Source organism: Octopus sinensis, linkage group LG2 (assembly GCF_006345805.1).
Source record: "Octopus sinensis linkage group LG2, ASM634580v1, whole genome shotgun sequence".
Classification (NCBI taxonomy): Eukaryota; Metazoa; Mollusca; class Cephalopoda; order Octopoda; family Octopodidae; genus Octopus; species Octopus sinensis.
This window is the reverse complement of record NC_042998.1, coordinates 86,636,638-86,662,640: the sequence shown is the minus strand read 5'-3', so window position 1 is coordinate 86,662,640 and position 26,003 is coordinate 86,636,638. Positions and strand designations below refer to the sequence as shown.

The 26,003-nt window shown below is 36.8% G+C and overlaps 2 protein-coding genes across 4 annotated transcripts in view; both read right to left on the bottom strand.

The window, feature by feature from the left end:
- The window catches only part of LOC115225143 (protocadherin gamma-A1-like), a 98,259-nt gene extending 94,243 nt beyond the window's left edge, over nt 1-4,016 (bottom strand). The window contains exon 1 of one of the 2 annotated variants that reach the window (XM_036515021.1): nt 3,929-4,016. In XM_036515021.1, the coding sequence (XP_036370914.1) occupies nt 3,929-3,945 (17 nt within the window). In that variant the 5' untranslated portion in view covers nt 3,946-4,016. Of the gene's footprint in view, nt 1-2,059; nt 2,176-3,928 lie in introns of those variants that run through there. The other variant, XM_036515026.1, reaches the window with a different exon arrangement.
- Nucleotides 4,017-20,187: 16,171 nt separating this feature from the next.
- Nucleotides 20,188-26,003, bottom strand: part of LOC115232682 — a 65,931-nt gene continuing 60,115 nt past the window's right edge. For both annotated transcript variants that reach the window (XM_036514998.1, XM_029802702.2), the window contains one exon: nt 20,188-20,495. In XM_036514998.1, the coding sequence (XP_036370891.1) occupies nt 20,252-20,495 (244 nt within the window). In that variant the 3' untranslated portion in view covers nt 20,188-20,251. The remainder of the gene's footprint in view (nt 20,496-26,003) is intronic.

Sequence of the window (26,003 nt, the reverse complement as noted above, 5' to 3'; positions counted from 1 at the left end):
TAACCAGAGAATTAATAAGTAAAGCATTAGGGAAAATGCTGAATTGGAAGGGCCTGGGACCGAATTTAGTCCAAGGCTACTGGTTATAGAAATTTGGTTGCTTACATGGGACTCTGAGGGAATAACTTCAAGATTGCCTGTATGAAGGAGTAATATCAGATTGAATGACTAGAAGAACAATTCTCCTTATGAAAGACAAAAGCAAGGGCAATGTAAGCTAGTAGTAATAGACCAATCATTTGCTTACCATGATATGGCAGCTTTTAAGAGGAAAGCTCTCGGAAAGCATTTATAAGCACCTTGTCAGACAAAATTTGCTACCAGAGAAACAGAAAGATTGAAGGCTAGAGGAACTCATGATCTATTATACATAGACAAAGCAGTTACTCTTTTACTCTTTTATTTGTTTCAGTCATTTGACTGTGGCCATGCTGGAGCACTGCCTTTAGTCGAGCAGGACTTATTCTTTGTAAGCCTAGTACTTATTCTATCAGTCTCTTTTGCTGAACTGGTAGACTACAGGGACGTAAACACACCAGCATCGGTTGTCAAGCGATGTTGGGGGGTGGGGGCAAACACAGACAACAAACACACACATATATGTATATACACATATACATATATATATGACTGGCTTCTTTCAGTTGCCGTCTACCAAATTCACTCACAAGGCTTTGGTCGGCCCGAGGCTGTAGTAGAAGACACTTGCCCAAGGTGCCATGCAGTGAGACTGAACCCAGAACCATGTGGTTGGTAAGCAAGCTACTTATTTCATTAAGATTTGCCATAAAGGCATTACAAAGAGTAGCTTGCGGGCTGGACATATACATTGATGAGGTGAATGATGAAACAAGGATAATATTGACGAGAGAAGGCAGAAAATGCCCGTCGATTTTCTACTTCTCTAAAACATTGTTCTTCTTTTTCCATCAAAAGCAACAATTATTGGACTTAATAGTCCATTACAAATATATATAATAAATATACACACAATCTATAAGATCAATCCTCCTCATCATTAATGATAATAATAATAATAATAATAAAATATAATAATAATAATAATAATAATAATAATAATAAGTAGGTGTAAACACATGAACAAAATAAAAATAAACAAAAACAAAAAACAAATTACATAAACGTATATAAACAGGAGATACAAATATTACAGGCACTTCACCCCCCCACCATACACACACACTAACTAAACATAGACACACATAGAGGTATACGTATGCGCAAATGAAGACACATACAATAGGAATACAAAATACAAAATGGCTGACCGTTAGTAAGGAGAGACAAACAAATAAAAAAGAAGAAAGCAAAGGACCACTGATGAGGTCACAGGAGCGTGACGAAAGAATTCTGGCTGAAATAAGATTAAGATTAATGTAAAAAATAAATAACGCTGAAGCAAAGTAACACTAAATATATAGTGCGTGTGTTTTTATTGGCTAAACTGGCAAAATGACCATTCCTAAATACAACAATATATATATATATATATATATATATATATATATATATATATATATATATATATATATATATATATGTATGTATGTATGTATGTATGTATGTATGTATGTATGTATGTATGTATGTATGTATGTATGTATGTATGTATATATTGGGTCATCCATAAATAATGTGGTTGTTTCAATTGCATGAACTTAAATATGGATGGCTATTCCATCATCAGAGACATGGTATGAATATTTAGATGGGAAAAATTTGCAGATTGCAAGGAATGTAAATCACAATTTATAAAGAATAAAATAGAAATATACAGATTAAAAGTAGTTAGAAGAATAATTCTCTTGCCTATATTTTTCTAACTACTTTTACTGTTTATTCTTCTATTTTCACTCCTCTGTTTTTCTGTTTTAATCCTATTAATTTCATTTCATGTAATCTGTAAATTTTCCTCGTCTAAGTATTCATACCTTGTCTCTGATGACAGAATACCCTGTGCATGGACATGCCAACCACTAGGGTTATCTCATAAATGGCTGCAAGACTTCAAATTACCATAATTTAAATTCTAAATTACCTGAGATACTCGTTCAGTCTTGGTTTTGATTTTTCGTCTTATATAATACAATATATATAAATATGCTTTCAGTGTGAATGTTTTTTTTTTTTTATATGGCACCATTTTTACAATCCTGTAAATAATAATAAGGGCATTTTTATATAAGTTTAAAGCTTATGGCGATCACCATCCAATGACTAAGGAAAATAGTCTAATAAAGGGGCATATAAGCACTCAACAGAAAAAAGAAGGCTTTCCTATTCACATGAAATCGAACCCACATCCCTTTGTTAATGTGGCTAAGTCATTGCATGGTGATCACCATAAGCTTTAAGTTTATATAAAAATACCATTATTAGTATTTACAGGATTTTTAAAATAGCACCAAATAAAAAAAAACAGTCACACCAAAAGCATATAGAAAGTTTTTTTACATTAAAAAAAAAAACAAACACAAACATGAACTATTATAGTTCTTAAATTTGAAAGGAAAAAGGAGGGTGATTCATTGATGTAAAGGTAACACAGTCGCATTAACAAAGGAATGTGGCTTTGAATCTCACATAGATAAGAAAGCCTTCATTTTTCTGTTGAGGGCTAATATGTCCCTTTATTAGACTATTTTCCTTAGTTACTGCATGGTGATCACCATAAGCTTTAAGCTTATATAAAAATGCCATTATATATATATTAATATTATTAATAGTTAGGGAATATAATAATTTCAAGCTAAAAGGGAAAAAGATTTCAATTTAGCACACTGAATCAAAATTCACAATATATTAATGTTTGATTTGTTATGAGATTTTTAGAATGATAATTATAAGATATTTAATTAATTTCTATGTGGTTATTATAGATAATATCTTTTTGCTATTATGAAATAACTAAATAGCAGTTTGTCTCTAAATTAAATATGTGTGTGTATATATATATATATATATATATATATATGCATATGGATGAGGACAGCATCTTAAAGAACTGCTGATCTCTAATTATGAAGGGAACCTGTGAAAGGGGTAGACTCAGTAAGACATGGGATGAAGTGGTGAGAAAGGATCTTCTGGCACTGGGTTGACAAAGGACCAGGACGTGTGACAATTTCCTGTACTTGAGAAGACGCATCAAGTTAGATAAAATCACAGCCATCCATAAACACAGGCATATTGCTTATGGCCATGCACCTACACACACTTCCAGCTGAGAAGTCTTTGTCTTGCAGGTGCCAGTGACAAGTAAAATGTATTTGTGTCAGTGTTACATAACGACACTCATGCCAGTGGCATGCAAAAGGCACGCAGTACATACTGTAAATTAGTTGGCATTAGGAAGGACATCCAGCTGTAGAAAAAATGCCCAAAACAGACAACTGGAGCCTGGACAGCTCTCCAACTGACCAGCTCACATCAAACTGTCCAGCCCATGCCAGCATGGAAAGCGGATATTAAATATTGATGATGAGTGTATATGTCTGTTATTCCTGTTTGGATTAATTTATTCTCTAACTCTTCTGAGTGTTGCTTCACCTATTCATACACTTGTACTTAAACAAGTTACTCATAAGCAAAACTCTGAGTAGCAAGAGACTGACATGGCAGTAATTAAAATATTAAGCTCTACTATGGTATTGAGCATTCTTTTCTCCAACAGTAAAGACTAAGCTGATAGAGAGAGAGAGAGAGAGAGATTTACATTTGTATACATATCTGATATACCTATATTTGTATACATGCATATGTATGTGTGAGCAGACCTGGGTTTATATATCTGTTTCCAATTATATGTAAAAACTCACACATTAAAATACATGTTACATATAACTACACATGGTATTGTGTATAAAGAAAAAAAAAATCCATGACATCATTCTTAAACAGAACTTACCTTATTGCAAGATCCATTAAAAATTTTATGATGTTAGAGGTAAATCTTCATAAGTTAAAATGGCAAATGGTTTTAAAGTTCACCTTTGCTTATTATGCACCCAGAGATTAGTGAACAAACAATTTTATCTTGAGATAACAATTATTACACTGTCATATATTTATCTATGTAACACTGCAAACCTCTTTATATCTGCAGCAGTGAAGATAATACAGAGAACATAAAATTGTAGCTGACCTGATAAGAGAAATAACTATAATTAATTTTGGTTTGATTTTATTGGGTTGTCTGGAAAGTTTGTGTCAATTTTTAAAGGAAAGTAAAAGGTCAATAAATACTTGCCATTACATTTTTAATCAACCAAATATGAACCACTTTGTTGCACAATACGTCTCCCTCTTTCCTTTAACTTGAAAATACCCTCTTCCCAGAATTGAGGTAGCTTCATGGCAAAGAATTCATCAAGGTATCTTTTTGTGTCATCCAAGGAATCGAAATTTTTATCATTAAGACTATTCTGCAGAGATCTAAATAAGTGGAAATCCGAAGGAGCAATATCTAGTGAATATGGAGGGTGGGGGTAACACATCCCAGCTGAGCTGCAGCAATTTTTGCCTGGTTCCCAAAGAAACATGCGGTCTTGCATTATCATGTCAGAAAACAACACCCTTCCTGTTGGCCAATTCTGGAAGTTTCTCTTGAATTACTGCTTTTAACTCATCCAGTTGTGTGCAGTATTTCTCAGAATTAATTGTCTGGTTACATGGGAGAAGCTCATAGTACAGAATTCTTTTCTAATCCCACCACACAGAAAGCAAGACTTTTGGGGTAGCTAAGGATGGCTCATGCCGCTTACTCCAGGTTCGCTTTCTCTGAATATTTCGGTAGATAATCCATTTTTCATCACCTGTCACAATTTGCTTTAAAAAAGGTGCATTTTCATTCCGTTTATAAAGTGAATCATAGATGGAAATGCCATCCAAAAGGTTCTTCTCACTCAACTCATGTTGTACCCAAACATCATAGCGATTTGTAGGCCTAAGCTTTACCAGGTGCTCATGAATGATGGATTTTGATAGGTTGAGGCTTTCTGCCAATTCTCAGGTTGCGCAATGTGGGTTATTCTCAAATAATGACTTGATATGGTCATCATCTGTAGTGGATGATCTGCCTGATTGCTCTTTATCAATAAGGCTACAATCTCCTGCTCAGAACCTTGTGAACCACTTCCGTACAGTTCTTTTGGATAAAGAAACATCAGCATAAACTGCGCATATTTCTTTGTTGCTTGTGAGGTATTTTTCCCTTTACAGAAAAAGAAAAGCGTCAAGTGCCGAAAATGAATTTTCTTGTCTTCCATTTTAAAGTGTTACAGAATTAACACAGGTGATAGAAACATAAACCTTCTTCCACGAAAAGATAGCTTAAACTGTGCTCTGAATGGTGGTGTAGTCAAATCCTATTTTATGGACTCAACCATGTTCTAAAATAAGTCAAAAGTTAAGCTACTATAAATCGGCTTGAACTTTCTAGACAACCCAATGATTTGCAAGATTCTTGATGTGAAGTCATGTGTTGAAACATGTTATGCTGTATGCTTGGACGGTCATGTGCCAATAATAAGTACTGGTTGTATTTCACTTCTTTATTTATATTTGTTAATTGGCTAACTATTTAACCAGTTAACTAATCAATTTGCTTCATTAAATGTTCAATCACTCACTCATTCAGAGAAGTTTGGCAAAGTCCCTTCATTATCATTCTGATTCAAGTGGACTGAAGTATAGCGTGCATGTCATTTTTGTGGTTGCAAAGTACAATGAATGGACTTTGACAAATCTAACTCATATTAGAATTAAACAATGGTGTTGGATTGACAGATTCATTAGAATGTCAGACAAAATTCTTTGTGATATTTGTTGCAAATTTTTATATTCTGAATTCAAATCCCACCCAGGCCAAATTTGGCATTTTTTCTTTTGAGTTAGGCAGAAGGGTGTTACAAGTGGAGCAGGCAGAATCATTAGAGATTCAGGAAAGTGCTTTGAAACAGTTCTTATGCTTTTTTACATATATATATATATATATATATGGTGGTTGGCACTCAGTCGATAATGACGTTGAGGGTTCCAGTTAATCCGATCAACGGAACAGCCTGTACATGTGTACCCTTAACGTAGTTCTCAGGGAGATTCAGTGTGACACAAAGTGTGACAAGGCTGGCTCTTTGAAATACAGGTACAACAGAAACAGGAAGAATGAGTGAGAGAAAGATGTGGTGAAAGGGTACAGCAGGGTTGTATGATAAGAATATAGAAATATAAGAATATAAACATAAAAAATAAAAAACATAAAAAGTATATAAGGAGTACCATGAAAGTATAAAGTATAGTTAGAATAGATTAAAGGAGGCGATTGGGAGGATCAGTCCAAACCTATAGCGGTTTCAGAAAAGTTTTAAGGGACTCTAAGAACTAATCCAAATTTAACTCCCTGTATAAAAACATTTCCTTCCTTAGGGTTCCTTTCTCATGGTAAAATCCAGTAAGGTACTATATGGTGAAATTTCAGTTGGTTAAAATTTCTTAATCTTTGGTTCATATATGAGCGAAAAAAAAGTTGTATTATATATTGGAGCTTTATCTCCATTAAAACTGTCTTGTCGCTTCGCCAAGACTTCCTACACTACCACCACCACCACCACCACCATATATAAACTAACGCACACACTCGGATTCCCCCTACTCGAATTTTAATACCTCTGCTGAAGTATACAAATCTCAGAAGATGCTCAGATAAGAATTTTTGTCTTTTCAACCTCGTTCATCTACTCTTCTATTTCTGCACAGATCATAAACCCCTTATTAGTTCTTTTCATTATTCTGTCTATTTCATTACCATGTCAACATGTAAATATAGTTTCAAAAGTTTCATCTTCCTTGTTGTTGTCTTAAGATAACCTTAGTTTACGCATTTCCTTAACCACAACATATTCATTTATTCAAGTTTCTCACACAGTCACTTATTTCTCTAATTTTGTCATAGATTGGTTGACCGAAAACTCTAAGATTTTTCAACTTTATTTTACTATTATCAATATTTGTTGTTTCGTTAAATTATGCTACCCAAATCCCAAAAGAATATTTGTCTCCCTCGTGTTCTGACCACCTTAACTCTGGTGCCCTCTCTCTCTCTCTCGGCCTCAGTCTGTATCTCTCTCTCTCTCTCAGCCTCACTCTGTCTGTCTCTCTCTCTTTTGATTACCACTCGCTTCACCAAGACTCCCTCCTCCAGCCCCACCCCACCCTATATAAACTAGCAAATGCACTCAGATTCCCCGACTCAATTTTTTAATACCTCTGCTGAAAGAATACATATGGTCTAAATTTGCTAGTTCACAGTATGATGGCCCTCCCACCCCTTCCACCTGTACCAGAAGTTCCTATCCTTTGTCATCCTTTGGTTGTCTCCCATGAACACTTCTAAAGGCTTTACACCATCCACCCCTACTTAGGGCTTATCTCCTGTGTAAGGTAGTGATCATATAGTGCATAAATATGATGGTGTAGTGTATGCAGGTTGAATTGAAGGCTATTGTTTGTTTATGAATTCTGCCAAATGCGAGCTTTCTTTTCAGGTACATGACACTGCTGTCCCCTGTTCCAGAGTCTCACAGGCCCACACCTCCCACACCCTCAGGGTTAGCACTCTCAACATCAGTACACTGAAAGGTAGGTCTGGTGAGATTGTTGAGATGCTTGAACAGAGATGTGTCGATATGTGTTGCCTCCTAGAAGTAAAGTAGAGAGGAGGTTCTACTATGTTCCTCACAGGCAAAGAACACAGGTACAAGATTTTATGGGCAAAATACAGATTAGATTAGTGCTTCATCATAGGTTAGCAACCATTATCTGGGCCTATTCCCCTCAGCCAGGGCTACCTGATTGACAGAAAGACCAAGTTTATGACAGCCTCTTGCAGACTACCTTGTTGACAAATGACAGGACCTTCTCTTTGTGGCTGGTGACTTCAACGGTGGTAGCAGGGAATTGTATCGGACTGCCAGAAAGGAAGCTACGATACAGGTTTATTTAGCCAGAGGGGAAGCAGATAAGAAAAAATTTGCCAATGTTCTGCGCCGTGAGAACCAAAGACTTGAGGTATTTCGTATTGCAAGACAGTGTGTGAGAGAAAACCCAGCAAGCCAAGTGAGACCATAACCCGTGGCTTATGCCAGGGGTGTACCAGCCCACTTATGCATACCTTTCTTTCATTGGACACTAAACTCTGCTTGCGAAGAACTGTTGAGGCTAGTGAAATCAAAATCAAAATCACTGATGTGGCCGATGACAGCACTGCCTGACTGGCATCTGTGCTAGTGAAATATTAAGAGCACCATACGAGTGTGATGGTTGCCAGGGCAGCTGGAACATAAAAAGCACCATTCAAGTGTGATCGTTACCAGCGTCGCCTTACTGGCACTTGTGCCAGTGGCAGGTGAAAGACAACATTCGAAAGAGGTCATTGCCGCTGGACGGGCTCCTGTGTAGGTGGCACATAAAAAACATCATTTGAGCGTGACTGTTGCCAGTACCGTCTGACTGGCCCTTGTGCTGGTGGCACATAAAAGCACCCACTACACCCTCAGAGTGGTTGGCGTTAGGAAGGGCATCCAGCTGTAGAAACTCTGCCAGATCAGATTGGAGCTTGACGCAGCCATCTGGGTAGCCCATCCACAGTCAAACCGTCCAACCCATGCCAGCATGGAAAGTAGACGTTAAATGATGATGATGATGAGGAGGATATATATATACATACATATATATATATATATATACACACACACACACACACATATATATATATATATATATATATATATCTCCTTAAATCCTTAAATCTCAAAATATGTTTTAGCCCGAAGGCCGCGGCCATTCTGGAGCACCACCGCTATATACATATATCTACATCTATATATGTGGAGGCGCAATGGCCCAGTGGTTAGGTCAGCGGATTTGCGGTCATAGGATCGCGGTTTCAATTTCCAGATTGGGCGTCGTGAGTGTTTATTGAGCAAAAACACACCGAAAGCTCTACAAGGTTCCCTCAGGGGATGGTGGCGAACCCTGCAGTACTCTTTCACCACAACTTTCTCTCACATTTATTTCATGTTTCTGTTGTGCCAGTAATTCAAAGGGGCCAGCCTTGTCACACTGTGTCATCCTGAATATCCCCAAGAACTACATTAAGGGTACACATGTCTGTGGAGTGCTCAGCCACTTGCATGTTAATTTTATGAGCAGGCTGTTCTGTCGATCGAATCAGCTGGAACCCTCGTCATCATAACCAATGGAGTGCCAACAAATACTATATATATGTATATATATATATATATACACACACACATATATTTATATACACATACATGCATGCTTATATATACACACACACACATATATATACATAAATATGAAGCCCTTAAAATGCAGGATACTGAAATAGTATATTGTAATAAGAATGGGAACTCCGCTAAATCTATTGAGTTGGCAACCAAGTTCCCGCAGTTTTTTCTAAGTTTGGAATTTATTTTTTTCAAGAATACTATTTTTGAATCAATTTGGAATCTCTTTTGTTCCTTTTTCTCGTTAATTTTAGTTAATTTTTGTTTATTTTGAGATCATTAAAATGGAACGTCAAGAAAATCGAGCCTTTTTGACACCTCTTTTTGCTTTTAATCAAGGTTCTAAGGCCACAAAAGCTGCTTGTGACATTTGTGCTATGTATGGAGAGGCTGCCATAGCTGAAAGAACCGCTCGTGATTGGCATGCCAAGTTCAAAAATGGAAATTTTAACCTCAAAGACACACCTTGATCTGGCCATCCAGTTGAGTTAGATGAAGAGCGATTAAACCAACTTTTGCACGAAAATTCTCGTCAAATGACAAAGGAACTGGCAGAGAAAATGGAATGCTCCCACACTGCTATAGATAAGCGTCTTCACTCGATGGGAAAGTTCAGGAGTATGGAGCATAGGTTCTGCATGCTTTAAGTGACAACAACAAAAATCAACAAGCCACTATCTCTGCTGGTTTGCTTGCTCGTCACCACTCAACTCATGGACACAAGTAATGATTTCTTTACCGAATCATTACTGGTGATAAAAAATGGTGCCTGTACATCAATATGAAGCAGTGTAAGGAATGGCTTAGCCCCGGTAAATATGCGACACCGCGCATGAAACAAGATCTTCATCTGCGTAAAACGATGTTGTGCGTATGGTGGGACTGGAAAGGGATTATCCATTACGAATTGCTTGAATGGAACCAAACAGTCAATACAGAACTCTATGTTCAACAGATGGAACAACTTAACATGGCTATTCAAGAGAAAAGACTTAATTGGCAGCATGGAGTTCTTCTGTTGCATGACAATGCCCGCCCTCATATCGCCAATATGATCAAGGAAGCCATTCAAACACATGGCTGGGAAGTGCTTCCACACCTGCCGTACTCTCCTGATTTGGTGCCAACGGATTTTCACCTCTTTTGATCTCTTTCAAGTGTTATGTGCAGAATTTTATTCAATACTGATGCAGAATTAAGAGCTTGGTTGGATCAATATTTCTAATCAAAATCGGGTGATTTCTACTAGTGAGGTATTGAAAATCTTGTTGAACTATGGGAAGAAAGTGCAAACAAAAAGTGTCAGTGCATAATCGATTTATTAGTTGTAATTTTTTACTAAACCTTTTAAAAATTTAAATTAAAAAAAAAAACGGCAGAAAATTAGTTGCCAACCCAGTAATTATAATAATGGAAGAATGATTAACAAGGAAGTGGGTGAATCTAATAGTAACAATGTATCCAATTTATTTGTAAGTAGTAATGATATGATTAAAAATAGTAATAATACCAATAAGAACAAGTGCAGTAAATATATCCTGAATAAAAATGGATATATAAATAAACTTCTGTCTAATGAAACCAAGCCAAAACAAACTAGAACCTGGTGCAACTCTCCGGCTTACCAGCTCTAGTCAAACCAGCTAACACATGCCAACATGGACATTAAATGATGATGACGACGATGATAACGATAAAGATATGATGGCAGATTTTCATGTCCAAAGTTCATGTGAAAGAGTGGCACACTCTCAAGTGGCTACATAGACTGAGCCTCACCACCACAAGCCTTTTCTCCCCATCTGAACTTGGTAGTGAGAGTCAGTCCACAAAGTTTGGTCAGACTCTTTGTGTGTATGTGTGTGTGAATACCTCAGTCACTTTTTATCATTGACTGCATTTTTATATTCGCTCATATAGATATTTAGACTGATCTATCAGAGTATACATATCAGAACGCAGGCTTATTTCAATTGCTGAGTATTGATATAAATCAAGATATGGGATTTTATTTATTTGAAATGATTATGAATCATTAGATTGGAATGTAGAAAGATCTAAAAGGAAGTTAGATAAAGCTGTCTAAAATAGAATGTAACACAATGGTTGAAAACCCAGGTATGTTTTCTTATTTCACTAGCATACCTATGTCAACAAGAATGCTGACAGTTTCATTAATGACAGGAAATGGCCCATCAGTACAACAGAACAATCATTGATAAATGTCAGCAATCTAGTAAATATATATGTATATACACACAATTGAAGCACTTGAAAAATCAGATACAGTTGTAATATCTTGGTGAAAAATATCATCTAGGTATCCTGCTTCCTTAGCTGGAGATAATGTGGAAGCTAGGGATAGATGAGTGGTTGGTGAGAGCTGTACAAGCCATATACAGGGATGTTGTCAATTAAGTGAGAAACACCAATGAGTATAGGAGCTTACTGTACAAGAAGGAGTTCACCAGAGATCAGTTTTTAGCTCCTTCTTGTTTGTCATAGTCCTCCAGGCTATAAGTGTGGAATTTAAGACTAGCTGCCTTTGGGAGCTTCTATATACGGATGACCTTGTTCTTATTGCTGAATCACTATCAAAAGTAGAGAAGATATTGCGGGTATGGAAGCACAGTCTGGAATCAAAGGGCCTTAGAGCTAATTTAACAAAGACTAAAGTATTGATAAGTAGGAAAATCACAGATCCCTTCCGGTAGATGGCCCTGCTCGAGATTAAAAAAGGTGTCAAGAGAAACTCCATGCAGTGCACTCAGTACAAGCTATGGACACATAAGAGGTGCAGCAGTACCACTGGAAGACTAACAGAAAGTAGTCTTTACATGTGGAATATGTCAAGAATGTACATAAAACACACTCCTTCAAATGTCAGGGATGATACTCAGAAATGGCAGACAGTTTCTGTTACTTAGGTGACCAAGTTATTAGCTGGGGTGGTTGTTCCGAAAGTACACCAGCTCGAATAAGAATAGGTAGGATGAAGTTCAGAGCTACTACCTCAGAGTGAAAGGCAGATTGCATGACTCCTGTGTACAAACAACTATGCTAAATGGCATATATCCATGTGTGTGAGTGTATATATATATATATATATATATATGTATGGATGGAAGCACTCCGTCAGTTACGACGATGAGGGTTCCGGTTGATCCGAATCAACGGAACAGCCTGCTCGTGAAATTAACGTGTAAGTGGCTGAGCACTCCACAGACACGTGTACCCTTAACGTAGTTCTCGGGGATATTCAGCGTGACACAGAGAGTGACAAGGCCGGCCCTTTGAAATACAGGTACAACAGAAACAGGAAGTAAGAGTGAGAGAAAGTTGTGGTGAAAGAGTACAGCAGGGATCACCACCATCCCCTGCCGGAGCCTCGTGGAGCTTTAGGTGTTTTCTCTCAATAAACACTCACAACGCTTGGTCTGGGAATCGAAACCCGATCCTATGACCGCGAGTCCGCTGCCCTAACCACTGGGCCATTGCGCCTCCACATATATGCATATATATATATATATATGTATATATATATATATATATATATATATATATATGTATATATATATATATATATATATATATATATCATCATCATCATCATCATCATCGTTTAATGTCCGTTCTACATGCTAGCATGGGTTGGACGGTTCGACCGGGGTTCTGGGAAGCCAGAAGGCTGCACCAGGCTCCAGTCTAATCTGGCAATGTTTCTACAGCTGGATGCCCTTCCTAACGCCAACCACTCCGTGAGTGTAGTGGGTGCTTTTTACGTACCACCAGACCAGGGATCTTGGCTGGTTCAATTCGATTTCGATTTCGCTTGCCCCAACATGTCTTCACAAGCAAAGGGGGTTGGCATGGGTGCCTGTCGTACGGTCGCATTGGAGTATTTTACGTGCCACGGCCACGAGTCGGATAGTGCTTTTTACGTACCACCAGACCAGGGATCCTGGCTGGTTCAATTCGGTTTCGATTTCGCTTGCCCCAACATGTCTTCGCAAGCAGGTGGGGTTGGCATGGATGTCTGTCGTCGGATGAGGTTCTATATCGACTTCGCTTGCCTCAACAGGTCTTTGTGTCCAAGGGAGGAAAGGCATTCATAAGTGGGCTGGGCTCACTTGTCCTGCCTGGTCTTCTCACGTACAGAATATTTCCAAAGGTCTCGGTCGCTGGTCATTTCCTCAGTGAGGCCTAAAGTTCGAAGGTCGTGCTTCACCACCTCGTCCCAGGTTTTCCTGGGTCTACCTCTTCCACGGGTTGCCTCAACTGCTAGGGATTGGCACTTTCTCACACACCTATCTTCATCCATTCTTGCCACATGACCATACCAGCGCAATCGTCTCTCTTGCACACCACAACTGATGCTTCTTAGGTACAACATTTCTCTCAAGGTGCTAAAGCTCTGTCGAGTATGTACACTGACATTACACATCCATCGGAGCATACTGGCTTCATTCCTCATGAGCTTACGCATGTCCTCAGCAGTCACGGCCCATGTTTCGCTGCCATGTAGCATGGCTGTTCATACACACGCATCATACAGTCTGCCTTTTACTCTGAGCTAGAGGCCTTTAGTCACCAGCAGAGGTAAGAGCTCCCTAAACTTTGCCCAGGCTAATCTTATTCTAGCAGTTACACTTTCAGCGCACCCACCCCCACTACTGACTTGGTCACCTAGATAACGGAAGCTATCAACTACTTCTAGTTTTTCCCCTGGAAAGTGACGGAAGTTGTTTTCTGCAGATTTCGGAGGTTAATGCTCCCGAGCATCTGCCACATACAAAAACTATCTTCCCAGTTAGCCTACCTTTGACATTGCTGCACCTCTTATGTGTCCATAGCTTACACTGGGTACATCTTATAGAGTTTCTACTTACACCTTTTCTACAGATCGAGCAGGGCCATCTTCCTGAAGACATTTGTGGATTGTCTACCTTCCTACTTATTAGTACTTTGGTTTTAGCTAGGTTGACTCTAAGGCCCCTTGATTCTAAACCCTCCTTCCACACCTCGAACTTCTCCTCCAGTTCTGATAGTGACTCAGCAATAAGAGCAAGGTCATCAGCGTAGAGAAGCTCCAGGGACAGCTTGTCTTGACTTCCTCCGTAATTGCCTGGAGTACTATGATAAATAGGAGGAGGCTGAGTACTGAACCCTGGTGGACCCCAACCTCTACTTTGAATTCTTCTGTGTACATGTTGCCAACCCTAACCTTACTTACGGCATCTCTGTACATGGCTTGCACAGTCCTCACCAGCCATTCATCTATCCCTAGTTTCCTCATTGACCACCAGATAAGGGATCGGGGGACCCTATCAAAAGCTTTCTCCATGTCAACGAAAGCCAGGTACAGGGGCTTATCTTTGGCTAGGTATTTCTCCTGCAGCTGCCTTACCAGGAATATAGCATCAGTGGTACTTTTCCCTGGCACGAACCCAAACTGCATCTCATCTAAACTAACTCTCTCTCTAATTAGTTGGGCTATGACCCTCTCCTATATATATATATATATATATATATATATATATATATATATATATATATATATATATGTGTGTGTAGATATATATATATATATATATATGTATATATAATATATATATATATATATATATATATATATGTATATATATATATATATATATATGTATATATATATATATATATATGTATATATATATATATATATATATATGTATATATATATATATATATATGTGTGTGTGTGTGTGTATGTATGTATGTATATATATATATATATATATATATATATATATATATATATCTAATGAAGGATAAAATTTTTTTCGAAAAAAAAATATTCTTTTCCCCCCAAAATTTTATCAATGGCCAGCATATCAAAAAATACCTTTAAAGGTTAAAGCTATAAACAATTCATAATTAAGGGCAAACGAAAAAGTTTCTAATACCAGATGTGCCGAAAAATTGGACGTATTGTCCTAAAAAAATTATATGGTTAATGGACAATATGTCCAATTTTTCGGCATATCTGGCATTAGAAATTTTTTCGTTTGCCCTTAATTATGAATTGTTTATATATATATATATATATATATATATTTATATTTATATATTACGGAGATGTACTCGCATAGCAAGTAATTTGATCCGAGATCGTGTGCTGAAACGAAAACAATTGCAGCGTGGAAGGTGTTTATAAGCCATTTAAGAAACACACAAAAGCCGTTCGATTCACTTCAACATTTAAGTTTAATTTATCAAAATATTTTCGTCGCTAAAATCCGCGACCTGTTCACTGACAAAGTCCGTGCTGCATCTAAGAAAGTAACATTTAGTTCGTCATATATATGTACGTATGTATGTGTGTATGTATGCATACATGTGTGTATGTATGTACGTATGTATGTACGCACATACGCCTGTGTATGTATGTATGTATGTATGTATGTATGTATGTATGTATGTATGTATGTATGTATATATGTATGTGTGTGTATATGCACGCACATACACTCTATAAAACATAAAGCTATAAACCTGTAGCGATGGATGGACGTAGAGTGACCACTCATCACAACGCTATCAAATTTCAACTTCCTACGGCCGAAGCTAGAAAGTGAATTTATGACACTTGCTCCCAAAACTATACCCTAAAATCTAGTATCAGATTTTTATCTCTATATCACAGAACTAAAGTTTTACTATTGTGCGTATGTATGTATGTGCGTATGTATATGTATGTATGTATGTATGTATGTATGTATGTATGTATGTATGTATGTATGTGTGTGTGTATGTATGTGTGTATGTACATACGTATTTATATATATATATATTTATCTATATATATAAACAGAGAGAGAGAGAGAGAAAGTAATAACTAGTGAATGGAGAATAATGACAGAAGGGTTAAAAAAAGCGTAAAAATAATTGAAGATAAAATGAAACAAAAATGAAGCCAAAACATTAAGACTTATTGAAAGTGGGTAGAAAAAATACTTCGTAGTGTAGTAGTACTACACTAGGATATCTGTAGATAGTTGAATGTGATTTCGGAATATAACAAGGAAAAATTCAGAACTTGTGAATTTTCTGAAATCCTCTACCCACTCCCTTGGAAACAATTTTCTCCACAAATCAATATCTATAAATCTGAAATGCGAAAAGTCTGTTTGTTTGTCTGGTTTTGGCATTGGAACGGGTTAAAGAGCACTAGATCCCGCCAGATTCGCTCCAAAATTTACAGGGACATGTAAAAAGAGGCGTGAATGTGAGTGGGCTAGGTTAGAAATTCCTAGCTCAAAAGCTGTGGTTACTAGGGGAAAAGAACCCACACTTTGACAAGTGTTTGTCGTTTCTCCCTTTCTCCTATCTGCCTGTCTTCCTCCGTCTCTCTCTCTCTCTTTCCTCCCTTCCCTTCACTTTCTCTCTATAACGGCATGTGACAGCTTCTACTATCTTTCCCCCGCCGTCTTTGCCAGCGCTGTCACTCTTTCTTCCACATTCTTTCACTCTCTTTCTCTACGTCTGTCTGCATTCATAGAGAGAATTATTATCGCCACTACCACCACACAATCATGAGAACAAATATCATGAATAGTCGTTTCTCTGTTTCACATATCTGCCTCTCTTCCTCTGTCTCTCTCTCTCTCTCTTTCTTCCCTTCCCTCCACGTTTGATCTATAACGACATTTGACAGCTTCCGCTCTCTTTCGCCCGCCACCTTCACCAGCTCTGTCACTCTTTCTCCTACCTCACTCTCTCTCTCTCTGTAGGTCTGTCTGCATTCATAGAGAAAATTATTATCGCCACCACCACCACACAATCATGAGAACAAATATTATATTATGAATCAGATATTTATTGGGTTAATTTATATATGTGTGTGTGTGTGTATCTATATATAAATATGTATATATAATGTATACATATAAAGTGTATATATATATCTATTTATATATATATACATGTGTATGAGTGTGTGTGTATATATGTATATATATATATATATAATTTGTATACATTTATATATATAATGCATACACACACACATATAATGCACATATATGTACATATGTATATTTAATGCGTATATATATATATATGTGTGTGTGTATATATATATATATATATATATATATATATATAATGTGTGCATTATGTGGTCGGTTGAGCTGAAAATATGCACACCTATGTTAAAAGTGCTGGCGAGTTTGCATGGCAACTATTTTTTTCCTGAAATGAAAGGCATGACCTCTAGAACAAAATACCTCATCTTTTAAAATGTGGCCCAAGTAGACCCAAATGAAATCGGGTTATATTAACCAAAATGTGTAAAGGGGTCTAAATGGGGCTGGAAGGGGAATAAAATTTACAAGAGCAGCTGTTTAGGAATTCTCAGTTACATCAAGCTAAAAAATTTGTGCCAGCCTTTTAATCGTCAATGTGTTGCCGTCTGTCATGAAAAGTTTTGAATGCCTGCCATGGTGAGTCTACTGTTGTGAGAAAGAATCACTTCAAAATTTATTGTTTAGGAATTTTCTTTTACATCAAGTTCTGCCAGCCATGAAACTGCCAGTACGTTGCTGTCCGTCGTTAAGAAAAGCCAGCCATGGTAAGTCTACTATCCTCAGATTCTATCCCTTCAAATTTTGGTTTTTAAAATTTTTATTCAGCTTGCAAGTTCATCTGTCCCTTTTAAATGTTAATGTTTTGCTGTCTGCCTTGAAACAGATATTTCCGTTGTCAGTACCTGATAGTTATGATTGATCTTTCAAAATATTTTCTTTCTCAACTTACTCAAGATCTTTTGTTCTTTATAAATGGGAGAGAGATAGATGGAGAAAGATAGAGAGTAAGAGAAAGCGAGGGAGAGTCTGAGAGAAAGGAAGAGTAAGAGAGTGGGAAAGTGAGAGAAGAAAGGAGAGAGAAACAAAGAGGGAGAATGTGGTGATAAGAAACAGAAAATAACAACCACACACTCACCCACATGTAGAGCGGGTCACCTTCAGCTAGTTTCTTTATAATTGTGATGTATGCCATTTGCAAGGTATTTCTATAAAATTTCATTGAAAAAAAAACCATTTAAATATGAAAGAAGTGGGGATCTATTCAGTTTCGCTCCAGATTTTTAAAATTATTTTTTTCCAACTAAACAGTTTGAAACTTCATATACTGGTGTAATTTCTCATGCTGAATACGGTTTACTTTCAACATTTTTGCAAAATTTTGCATTTTAGAAGTTATTTCATCTTAAAGTTGTCGTATTTAGGTAATTTTAACCAATCAACATGTATTCAGTTGAAGAAAGCTATTGCTGTTTGGGATAATAATCAAAGAACAACTTCTGAGTCATCTTTGCTAAATGTCCTTACTCTGTTCTATTCATATGTCCAGCAAAGGGAAAGTGTTACTCCTTGGTCATAGCTGACACAAAAGAGAAGATTTCAGCAGCAAGAAAGACGATGCCATCTTTATCCTTTCTTCTTTTCTAGTCAACACCGTGCATTCCTTACTCTTTCCTTCTCTACTGGCAGACAGTAGGTGATAGGGAAGGCTTGACAATGACTCATCGGCAAGGGACCCAGTTGTATATACACATTGTGTTCTAGAACTTCAGTCTCACCATGATGGACAGGTCTTATTGAGTACTGTGCTCTGCCAGTAATCTCAGCTCTTGGTTATCTCATCCACGAGGACCAAAATCCTAAAGTCAACCTTTACTAATTTATTCCAAGTCTTTCTGTGTCTTCCTCTTCTGCAAACTCTATGTAGCTGTGTATACTGATTTATCAGTGATATATGAATAAAAACAATAATAATGATAGAATACATAGTTACTTTTTTTTAAATAAATTTATTTTTGAAACAATTTTCAGGATATATAAAAATTTTTGTTATATATTCTATTTACAAACTTAACACGCAATCAAAATACTTATCAGTTCTTTACACTGCTGATATAAAAAATGCTGCTTTGCTGAGTCTATAATGTGTTAGACTATCTATCAAAAGACTGATAATTAATATACCATCACCAGCCATATATATTGCCAAGATTATTAACCTGTAAATGGCTGACTTAGTCATTTTATTTAGAAACTGGTATTATGGCGTTATTACAGTACATCATAGTAAGTAAGAATAATATTAAGTAATTAATATTAAGAGCTCTTTTAGCTTGCAATTCTCAGTTCAGATCTTCAAAACAGCCTCAAGATAACTTGTAACTGTTTAGAACAAAGTACATTTCCTTCTCAGTCAGCTTTGACAAGGGAACTGATACAGATGAAGTTCAGCCTGTTTGGCCATTGTATAGTAGACAATTCCATGATAAACTTAAAATAACACATAGCTAAAAAAGTCATGCTTGTCTCTCAGGATAAGATGTTGACTTAAAGGTTGAATAACTTCAATATATTACACTATTTAAAGATATTTTAACAACTACGAAAAGCTTTTGAATAATTATAATTACAATTTTATTTGATATTATAACAAAAAATCATATATATGTGTGTGTGTATATATATATATACACACACACATATATATATATATATATATATATATATGTATACACACATACATATATATACATATATATATACACACACACATATATATGTAACATATATATATATATTCATACATATATATATACATACATATATATATTTATATACATACATATATGTATATATATATATGAATGGGTATATACATACACACACACACACACATATATATATATATATGCATATATATGCACAGATATTCACACACAAAATATACACATACAAATGCACGAATATATTTATCCAATATGTGTTTGATTTGGATGAAATGTTCAAAATCAAAAACATTAACTATTGATAGGATTTATTAATTTTCTTTTACATTCACAAGTAAATATAATATTTAGCTTGTTATACTTCAGTAGCTTCAACATCTGATTCATGATCTGAATTACCATAAAGAACTGTAGAATCATTGTTTATCTTGTTCATTTCTGCATCACGTTCTTTGATAACACTGTCCAAATCTGATTTGGAGTTGTCTGCTTGTATTGAATATGTTGTGTCATCATCAAAGTTGTAAAGAGTTTTTGGTGCAGCGTTGATATTTTTATGATACATACCATCAAAATCATTGTTAATGTCAGAGTTCAAACTATAATAATACAAGAAACAAGATGAAAATACGTTAATAAATTAAAACCACAGATGTCATATTTCTCAAACACACACACACTCATATATATATATATATATATATATATATATATATATGACAGAATGATGTAAAAATCCAAGGCTGTGAATAGTTTTCAAAACATTTATAAAGAGGTCTTACAGCTGTTTCCAGGATATTTTATATATCTCTTTATCAGAGATGGTGCAAGAAAATGTTTGAGTATTAATTATTGTAGATAAGATATGAAATACAGAGGGAAGTGAAGGAATGAAAATAGAAGTGTGATACGTAAGGATATTGTACTTGCAGTTCCATCATTTAAGCAGAATGGTGTATATATACGTTTCCTGTACCCCATGTGAGTTCCAATAATGTTTATATTTGGTCATTCCAAGCATAGAGTCTTGTAAACTGTGTTATTCGTTCGAGGGTTTTTTTTGGAGTGACTTAGAAATTGGGAATGAGTTTGTAAGGTCAAATCAAAAACAGGAAGAGAACTGGAGGTAAAAGAAAAGAAGGGGGTGGGAGATACAACAAATAAGTGAAGAAAGAGGTGTGTTAGCTAGTGGTCAGGATAAAATGTTAGAAGGGAGAAGTGAGGGGGAGAAACAGGAAGAGATGAGAGGGTAAAGAGTAAAAATGTGTGAGGTATGTGAACAGGAGTGGTGTGATAGAGCTACATTAAGGGATGGATATAGAAAATGTAGAGAGAAAGTAAGAGGGTAGGGTGATGTGTAAGTGGGAATTAGTTTTGGTAATAAAATTGAGATGGAATGAAGAATATAAATAATGAAGAATATACGAGGCGTTCAATAAGTAATGCCCCTGACCCAGTTCCCATAGCAGTAGAGCAACGAAACTTGGCACAGTTATTAGTCTTTTTCTACATAGGAACCACCCAGAGTTACGCATTTCTCCCATCGTTTGATGCAGCTCTGGAGACCGTTTTTGTAGAATACCCCAGCTTGGTCCTCCAACCACGACGTGACTTCAGAAATCAAGGCTACATCATCTGGGAAACGCTTTCCTTTCAAAAACTTCATGGCTGAGAAGAGGTGAAAATCAGAGGGTGCAAGGTCAGGAGAGTAGGGGGGGTGGGGGAGGAGTTCATAGCCGCATGTCTGTGCTTCTGATCTGGCGACACACCAGAGCGTTGTCCTGCAGGAGGAGGATGCCTTTGCTGATCTTGCCCCACCTCTTGATTTTGATAGCTTCTCTTAATTTCTTCAAAAGTGAAGCATAATAGGCTCCTATAATTGTGGTACCCTTTGCCAGGAAATCTGTCATCACTACTCCGTCCTGGTCCCAGAAGACTGTGAGCATGACCTTGCCAGTGAAGGGCTGCACCCTTGCCTTCTTTGGAGGTGGTGAGTCACGGTGCTTCCACTGCATTGACTGGGCTTTGGTCTCTGAATCATAGTGATGGACCCAGGTTTCATCCTGTGTAATCAGTCTTTTGAAAAATTTTGACTCATCTTCTTGGCACATCTCCAAATTCATCCTCGAGCACTCGACGCGTTCTTGCTTCTGGAAAGGTGTGAGCAACCTGGGAATCCATCTGGCAGACACCTTTTGCATATGCAAATGGTCATGAATGATAGTTTCCACAGACGCGGTACTAATCTTGACCTCATGGGCTATTTGGCGAATAGTTATGCGTCGATCTTCCAAAATGGCAGCCTCAACTTGACGGACAGATGCCTCATCAATGGCAGAAGGGGGCGACCAGATCTGGGAGCTGTTTCCACAGAGTTCCGACCATGTTTAAATTCACGATGCCAGCGTTTTACAAGGTCATATGATGGGGCATCATCACCATAAGTTACTTTCATTTCATCGAAAGTCTCCCATGGTGTGCGTCCTTTCAAATACAAAAACCGGATCACTGCTCGACACTCAACTGGCTCCATTTCACACTTGACTCTGTTCAAACACCTGTAAATCAGAAACTACAATTAGTTCAGAGCTGTAATTTGCCACTTAATCTATAGAGATATTAATAATTGCACATGCAAAATTTCAGCTAGATCAACCAACTGCAAGTGGATCAGGAGCATTACTTATTGAACGTCCCTCGTAAGTCAAGTTGCTATAAATAGACATTTCTGATAGGTGAGGAGGAAAAGGAAGAAAGAATTTATATCTTTCAAGATATACACACATACGTATCCACACATATATATAGACATATACATACATTAACAAATATATACGCATACAAACTCTTCACACACATTCATGCATATACACACTCATTCATATCTATTTTGAATATATAAATTCTTGCATATATAAATGCATGCATGCAGACTCACATACGTGTATAATTGTATGTAAGTGTATATGCACACATGCACACACATGGGTGGGCATGTGTACATATGTAGGTCTACACATACTCACACTTACATAAAATATATTCATATATACTCACATGTACCTATAATGGTGTGGTTGGCGTTAGGAAGGGCATCCAGCTGTAGAAACACTGCCAGATCAGACTGAAGCCTGGTGCAGCCTCCTGGCTTCCCAGACCCCGGTTGAACTGTCCAACCCATGTTAGCATGGGAAATGGACGATAAACGATGATGATGATGATGATGCATACATACACATATATATACACACATACATACACATACATATAGACATACACATATATACATACACACCTACATACATACATACACACATATAAATACATCCATCCATACATACATACATACATACATACATACATACATACATACATACATACATACATACATACATACATGCATGCATACATAAATATACTTATATAACTAAATGACTGTGATCCTCAGGTAAGAAATGGGGGTTAGATAAGGATTAGAAATTAAAATGGAGACTTATATGTTTGTTAAGGATTACCTATGGGGTATTGTGGAAATATACTGTGTGGTTATATAGGCTTTTGGATTTGTGGTAGAATTTGAATGTATGAAAAAAGCAATGGTTTCATGTGTTTAGGGCCTTATTATGTTTATCTAGTAGTGTTGAAGAGTTGTGCTCTAATATGTGAAGTGCCTCCTTTAGGCATAACTTGCAGGTTAAGTGTTGACCTTGGTAAGGAAGCCCTGAATCTAATATGGACCATGACAAAGTATGGGTATATTTGTATTTTTGAGATGATGTATGTGACTGGTGAGTGTTGTAGATTTCCTATGTTTATCATATCTAAAAGAATGGAGGGGAGCGGCATATAGTTGTTTAAAATTTATGGTTGATTCTATGTATATGGTTGTAGAATTAAGTAATAGGTTAAGGACAGTGCATTTGTAAATTACATTATATCTTTTACAATGGGCTTACAAAGGGCAGATGGCCTCAGGATGGCAGTTACAAGTGGATGAAATTTGAAGATTGCTTTCAGGAATGGAGGCGGTAACATTGTCAGAGGAGAGGTTAGAGAAGTGGGTTGAAAGGTCTAAACTATTAGTATTATTAATGCTATTATTACTATTATTGTTATTACTACTACTATTGTTATTAAATGCACTATTTGTAAGAATGTTAGAGGTTGTGGTGGTGTTCTGGGTAGTGTCAGTAGGATAGGTTGGGTTGGGTTTCCATGCTGGAGCTGTGTGTGTGTTGAGCATTCGTGTAACTAGAATTATAATTATGTGAGTTTTGAAAGTAGAGAGAAAGTTTTTGTTTATTAGAGGCTGCTATGATAGATTTGTAGTTGGGTGGGGCAGAATAGGATAGTTTCAAGGTGGATCTATTAAAGATAGAATAATATTTATGTTGATGAGGGAAGTTGGAGTCTAGTATTTTAAAGAAGGATTTAGCAAAGTTCTTAACATTATGTGAGAAGGTGGATGTGTACCACAGAATAGATCATCCGTCACATTTTAGGAGTAGTACTATCTAGGTTTTTGGAGGATGGAAGGGGGTGGCAAGGCCTGTTGTTGCTAGCTGTTCTAGTTTTTGACCTAGTGTTAAATGTATGTGTGGGGGTCCAGGTTGTCTAGGTGTGAGATCTTCCAGGGGCTTCTATCAAAGTGTATGTGTGATCAGTTGTGATTGTGATGGTTGGTGTGTCTTTGTGATGTGATATGAGATATATATTGTTTGAGCCTGGTGTTATAGATGGATTTTATTTGTTGGGAGAGGCTGCTAGCAGTGAGTGCTTGATTATAATATGGTGTGTGGTTATTGAAAATTTCCCCAGTGAAAGAGAGGTCAGATATACGAGTCGAGATACCCTTGATTATGTTATCAAAAGGGGATTTGTGGTGATTGGAATGAATGTTTAGGTATTTAAGATATTAGTTAGGTATGTCATAAGGGGAGTATTGGGAGGTTGATATGCTTAGAGTTACATCTAAAAAGTTAGATGTTATATGTATGTATGTATGTATGTATGTATGTATGTATGTATGTATGTATGCATGCATGCATGCATGCATGCATGTATGTATGATGTATGTATGTATGTATGCATGCATGCATGCATGCATGTATGTATGTAAGTATGTATGTACATATCTATGTATGTATGTATGTTCCACACTGAATTTATTACTACAAGAAGAAGGCTGCAAAATGGCCATAACCTTAAGGATGTGAAGTGGTTAAGTAAATATATTTATTGCATATTCCCTGACTTTTTAAGGTATATATATATCTGAAGTGTACAGTATTATATATTCATCATGGCTAATCATACCAGGGGTACAACATAGTGTTAAGTAACAATCCAATCATATAACCTCCGCTCATCAGAGGTAGCCAATATGAAATGAAACATGGCAACTACTCTCTATTGTTGGAGGTAAAAGGACACACCCATTTTGCAGTTGTGAAAATATGATGAAACGAACCAGGTAGGGGGATTTAGTCAAGAGTTATGTCCCTTGATACCAAGACATTTTCACGGGGCTGGTTAGGTTGTATAAATTGGTAAGAGTTATCATGAAGTGTTTGTGGGAATTATGTGTGTCTTTCAGGTTTGTTTTCTTGTAGGAATGGGATATGTGTAGTGGTACTGTTTGTATAACTTTTGCAAGGAGTGTAGGCATTCATTACTGTGTTTGCTAATGTGGTTTCTTTCAGTATTGGATAAGATCATGGGGGCTTTATGTGTGTATGCAGTGAATGTAGGAGTACAATGCAAGTGTGTGTGTGAGTTTATATTGGAGGTTGTGGAAAACAGGCTATTTGGTAGGTGTGTACAATACTGGAGCATGCGTGTTTGTATGTGGATGTATTGGTGAGTGAGTATGTAGGTGCATTGGTGAATGCTCTGGTCAAACTCTTTGCCGGACTCCAGAGTATTGGTGGAGAGCTGAGGCTGAGGACTGGTGGTTGTAGTCATGATGGGGCATGCAGGAATGATAGGATGTACTTTCTTTCATGAGGGCAAGGATTTAAATACTTCACTCCTGCTATTGAGGTAAAAGCCTGTGTGCTGGATGCTCTTTAAAATTGCTCTTTTCTCAGTTTGGCATAACCTGCACA